This window comes from Anolis sagrei, chromosome 4 (assembly GCF_037176765.1).
Source record: "Anolis sagrei isolate rAnoSag1 chromosome 4, rAnoSag1.mat, whole genome shotgun sequence".
Classification (NCBI taxonomy): Eukaryota; Metazoa; Chordata; class Lepidosauria; order Squamata; family Dactyloidae; genus Anolis; species Anolis sagrei.
The window spans coordinates 248523306-248528031 of NC_090024.1; the positions used below are offsets into that span (position 1 = coordinate 248523306).

At 57.4% G+C, this 4726-nt stretch overlaps 1 protein-coding gene across 1 annotated transcript; it reads left to right on the forward strand.

Moving 5' to 3' along the window:
• The first annotated feature begins 2307 nt into the window (after window positions 1-2307).
• On the forward strand, window positions 2308-3312 carry LOC137096876 (integrase/recombinase xerD homolog). The gene has a single exon (XM_067467137.1). It carries the CDS (start codon window positions 2308-2310, stop codon window positions 3310-3312), a length of 1005 nt encoding a protein of 334 aa, XP_067323238.1.
• Window positions 3313-4726: the final 1414 nt, after the last annotated feature.

Genomic DNA, 4726 nt, shown 5'->3' on the forward strand with positions numbered 1-4726 from the left:
AATGAGGATCCGCCTGGCTCCCACCTCTCCCCGCGCCTCAGGAGTAAGATCCTGAAGGGCTACTACGTTGATATTTTCACCTTGTTAAAGCCTCCAGGGGAAGAGGGCCGGGAACCCCCTTCCAAGAGCAGGCATCAGAAGAGGGACAGGAGCAGGCCAGCTGAGCGGACTTTTGCCAACTGGGTGGCTGGATATACGGAGTTCGCAAGGGTGGTGACAGCAGCTTTTCCCGAGCGGGGATGGCACCTGCTCAATCACCTGCAGCACGTCACCAGGGCCAGAGAACTGGCGGGCGATGCGGCAGCCTTCGCTTACGACTCAGCCTTCAGGAAGAGGGCATCCCAGAGTGCCAGAGCCAGATGGGACCTTATCAATCACGACATCTGGCTCACAGAGGTGGGGCCCAGCATTAGAGGTAAGCCGGAGTTTAGGAGGTCAGACAGAGCATGGGGCAGGCGGGACTCCAAGAGGGCAGTTTGCTGGGAGTTCAACATGGGGAAATGCCAGCGGGCCCGATGCCGTTTTGATCATGTCTGCGAATACTGCGCGGGAGGGCACACCAAGATGTCCTGCGGTAAGCAACCCGGCACGTTGCAGCCCTTTCGGGCAGGCCGGGCTGGGGCCCAGCCCGGCACCAGGAAGGATACTGGAGGAGCCACCACAGGACAGGGTAAGTGAACCCCTTTCCTGCCACTCTGCCCTAGCCAACACCCCCGTCTCACTCCCACCCATGGTTCCCTGGCTCAGGGCGTATCCCAACAGGAGGGCCGCATCCTTCCTCGAAGAGGGTTTCTCCTCTGGTTTTCGCATCCCTGCCATGGGACCTAGGAGGGCATGCACCTCGGGCAATTTAAAATCAGCGGCCCAGTTACCTGAGGTGCTCAGCGGTAAGATCGCTAAGGAACTCGCCGCAGGGAGAATCGCTGGCCCTTTCCATGCCCCCCCCTTGGACAATTTCAGGGTCTCCCCTCTTGGGGTGGTCCCCAAGAAGGCCCCAGGCGAGTTCCGTCTTATCCACCACCTTTCTTACCCAAAAGGGGCTTCGGTCAACGATGCCATCCCTCCGGAGCTTTGCACAGTCAAGTACGCCTCCTTTGACCATGCTATCAGCTTGGTGCAGACCAAGGGACCAGGGGCCCTGATGGCAAAATGCGACATTCAGTCAGCATTTCGGCTCCTCCCAGTCCACCCGGAGGACTTTAACCTCCTGGGATTCAAATTTAATGGCCTGTGGTACTATGACAAGGCCATGCCCATGGGCTGCGCAGTCAGCTGCGCAGCCTTCGAGACGTTCAGCACCTTCCTCGAATGGGTCACCAAGACCCTTACCCACTCCAGTTCCATCACACATTACCTGGATGACTTTCTCTTTGTGGGATCACGGGGTAGCGGGGAGTGCGCCCACCTGCTCAACACGTTCAAGGCATTGTCCAGGGTATTCGGCATCCCCCTAGCGCAGGAAAAAACCGAGGGCCCCTCCACATCCCTGGTATTCCTGGGGATCCAGTTGGATTCTGTTCGGGGCCTGTCTTGCCTGCCGGCGGACAAACTGTCCGCGCTGCGGGCCCGCCTCGAAGAGGCAGCCCGCAGCAAGAAGGTTACCCTGAAGGAGTTGCAGGCCCTCCTGGGCCACCTCAATTTCGCCTGCAAAGTGGTGTCCCCGGGTAGGCCCTTCTGCGCTCGTCTCGCACGGGCAACGGCTGGGGTGCGCGCCCCCCACCACAGGATCCGCGTGACGCAAGGTATGCAAAAGGATCTCAGGGTGTGGCTCCAGTTTCTGAAGGGGTTCAATGGGGTGTCCATGTGGCAGTCCAGGTGGGAGCTCGGGGCCGAGTTGCAGGTACATTCGGATGCAGCAGGGAGTATCGGTTTCGGGGTTTTCCTGCAAGGTCACTGGTGCGCTGCCAAATGGCCAGAGAGCTGGAGCAAGGGTAACATCCTCAGGGATCTCACTTTCCTCGAGTTTTTCCCTATCCTTGTGGCAGTGCGTATCTGGACCAACCTGTTCCGGGACAAGAGGGTGCGGTTCTGGTGTGACAACCAGGCGGTGGTTAGGGTAGTCAATCGGCAGTCTTCCAAATCGCCCAGGGTAATGAGGCTGGTCAGGCACTTTGTCTTAATATGTTTGGAGGCTAATATCACCTTCTCAGCGCAGTATATTCCAGGTGTGAACAATGAAGTAGCCGATGCATTGTCCCGCTTCCAGGAGGACAGGTTTCGCTCCCTAGCACCAGACGCAGATGTCCTGCCCACAAGCTTCCCACCAGACCTGTGGACCCTTGGAGATGGGAAGCCTGGACAGGACTGATGGACTCCGTCGCGCCGGCGACGCAGAAGGCATACCGGGCAGCCATGGCAAAATTCACCAAGTTCAGGCTTGAAGTTGGATACGGCAGTAAGTGGCCAGCATCTGAGGACGAGGTCATACACTTCCTCATCCACCAGAAGAGAAACAACGTGACAGCACATTCCATGCGTCTCCAGTTGGCTGGGATTGCCTTCTACAGCAAAGCTGCCGGGTTTGGCGATCCGTGCCAAGCATTCAGAGTCAGGAAGCTCCTCTGGAGTTGGAGGAAGCGCGCACCCAGGCATCGGGATACCAGGCGCCCCTTATCATACAAGACCCTCAAGCAAATCGTCCAGGCCCTCAAGAGGATCTGCCCCTCCCGATATGAAGTTAAGTTATTCACTGCAGCCTTCACAACGGCTTTCTTCGGGGCCCTTCGGCTGGGGGAGGTGGTGGCCAATTCCAAAGCTGACGCCTCTAACAGGGCCCTGCAGCTCAGGGACATCTCAGTCCAGGACAACGCCCTGGCACTGAGGATCCGCAAGTCCAAGACTGACCAACTGGGAAAAGGGGTCTCACTGCACATACGGGGTTTGGAACCAGGACATTTGTGCCCCGTGCAGTCCCTTTCCAGGTTCCTGACCACGAGAGGCTCTACCCCTGGCTTCCTTTTCATTCACCGAGACGGCAGCCCTCTCACACGTTACCAGTTCATGGCTGTTTTCCGAGGAGCCCTCCAGCATTTGGGCCTCCCTCGGACGGAATTTGGTGGGCACTCCTTTAGGATAGGAGCGGCCACCACAGCTGCTGCAGGTGGTGTCCCTGTCGAAGTAATAAAATCCATGGGGCGCTGGAAATCCTCAGCTTATGCATCCTATATCAGGCCGGGCCTTCTCCTTGAAGGAACCCGATCTGCCGGCTGTTCCTTTTCTTCCACCGACAGGTCAGCTATGGTCGAGAAAGAAGGAAGGAGTGATGCACGGATCAGGAGTGGTACGGCGGCAGTCAAGTGGCAGCAGGACTAGGATGCACGCTGAGGACTTGGTCGGTGAACGGAGGCGTGCGAGAAAGGACAACGGACGGCAGGAGGAAGGAGTTCCGCCCGCATTAGATGCAGCCCCCCTGAGCAAGCAAGAACAGTACTGGATACTTTTTAGGACTTATGATGGCCAGTGTGGCATTTGGGCTACTTTATTGAGCAGGCTCTGGGGTTGGCGGCAAGGGGGGTGTGGTTCCCACCCCCCCACTTGTTGTGGCGTGGGGCATGGGCCCTGGATCTGGTTTGGTACCCCCCCCTAGCGGTTAGGGGGGGACGCCCGGTGGTTCCAGGGGTGCCAGGTTGAGTTTGCCTGGTATTGTGCCGGCGGCACCCCTGATGTGTTTGGGATCGGGCAGTATTGGGCTGCCCGATCATGATCCAGGACCCATGCTTGGCTGCCAACCCCTTATCCTGTTATCAATAAATGAGTTGTGGCCATTGTTTTCCCCACATCTTGTGTGAGTGTCTTATTGGGTTGGCTGTGGGAGGCGTATCGCACGTGCACACGCAAAAGGCATGGCCAGACTTACCTGGCCAAAGAAGTTGCGGTGCTGGGCGTTCCCCACCGCCATTCTTGCCGGAGGGGGCTTCTTCCTCCCAGAAGCCCCCTCGGATGGCGGGAAGGTTTCCCGCCGGTGGGGCAGGGGGCCAATGGGGCATCTGGCCACGCCCACCTCAGGTGAGGCCTGAGCTGGCCTCACCCTCCCGGGGGCAGCCTTTATAAGGCTGCCCCTGGCTCACAGGCAGGCACTCGGCCTGCAACAGCTGATCCACCCCACCCACCCTGCAATCAGTTTTGTTTTCTTTGGCAGTTTACTTGTGTTGTGTTTTCCTGTCATGGTTACCTGTTTACTGTTACCTGTTTGTGGTATGCTCCTTGTCACAACTCCGTGTTGGCGTGGGGCATGGGCCCTGGATCTGGTTTGGTACCCCCCCCTAGCGGTTAGGGGGGGACGCCCGGTGGTTCCAGGGGTGCCAGGTTGCGTTTGCCTGGTATTGTGCCGGCGGCACCCCTGATGTGTTTGGGATCGGGCAGTATTGGGCTGCCCGATCATGATCCAGGACCCATGCTTGGCTGCCAACCCCTTATCCTGTTATCAATAAATGAGTTGTGGCCATTGTTTTCCCCACATCTTGTGTGAGTGTCTTATTGGGTTGGCTGTGGGAGGCGTATCGCACGTGCACACGCAACTAGAAATCCATCTGGAAAAGACTTCACTTTTTTCTCAGATAGGCATGCATCCTGGTCAAGGATTGACATGCTCTGGGCATCAAATACCATACTAACTAAGATCAATAAGATCCAAATCCTACCCAGAACTTTGACCGACCATTGCCCTATCGTTACAGAGATCCAGGGAAGCAACCATCAACGAAAGTGGAAACTAAATGAAAACCTG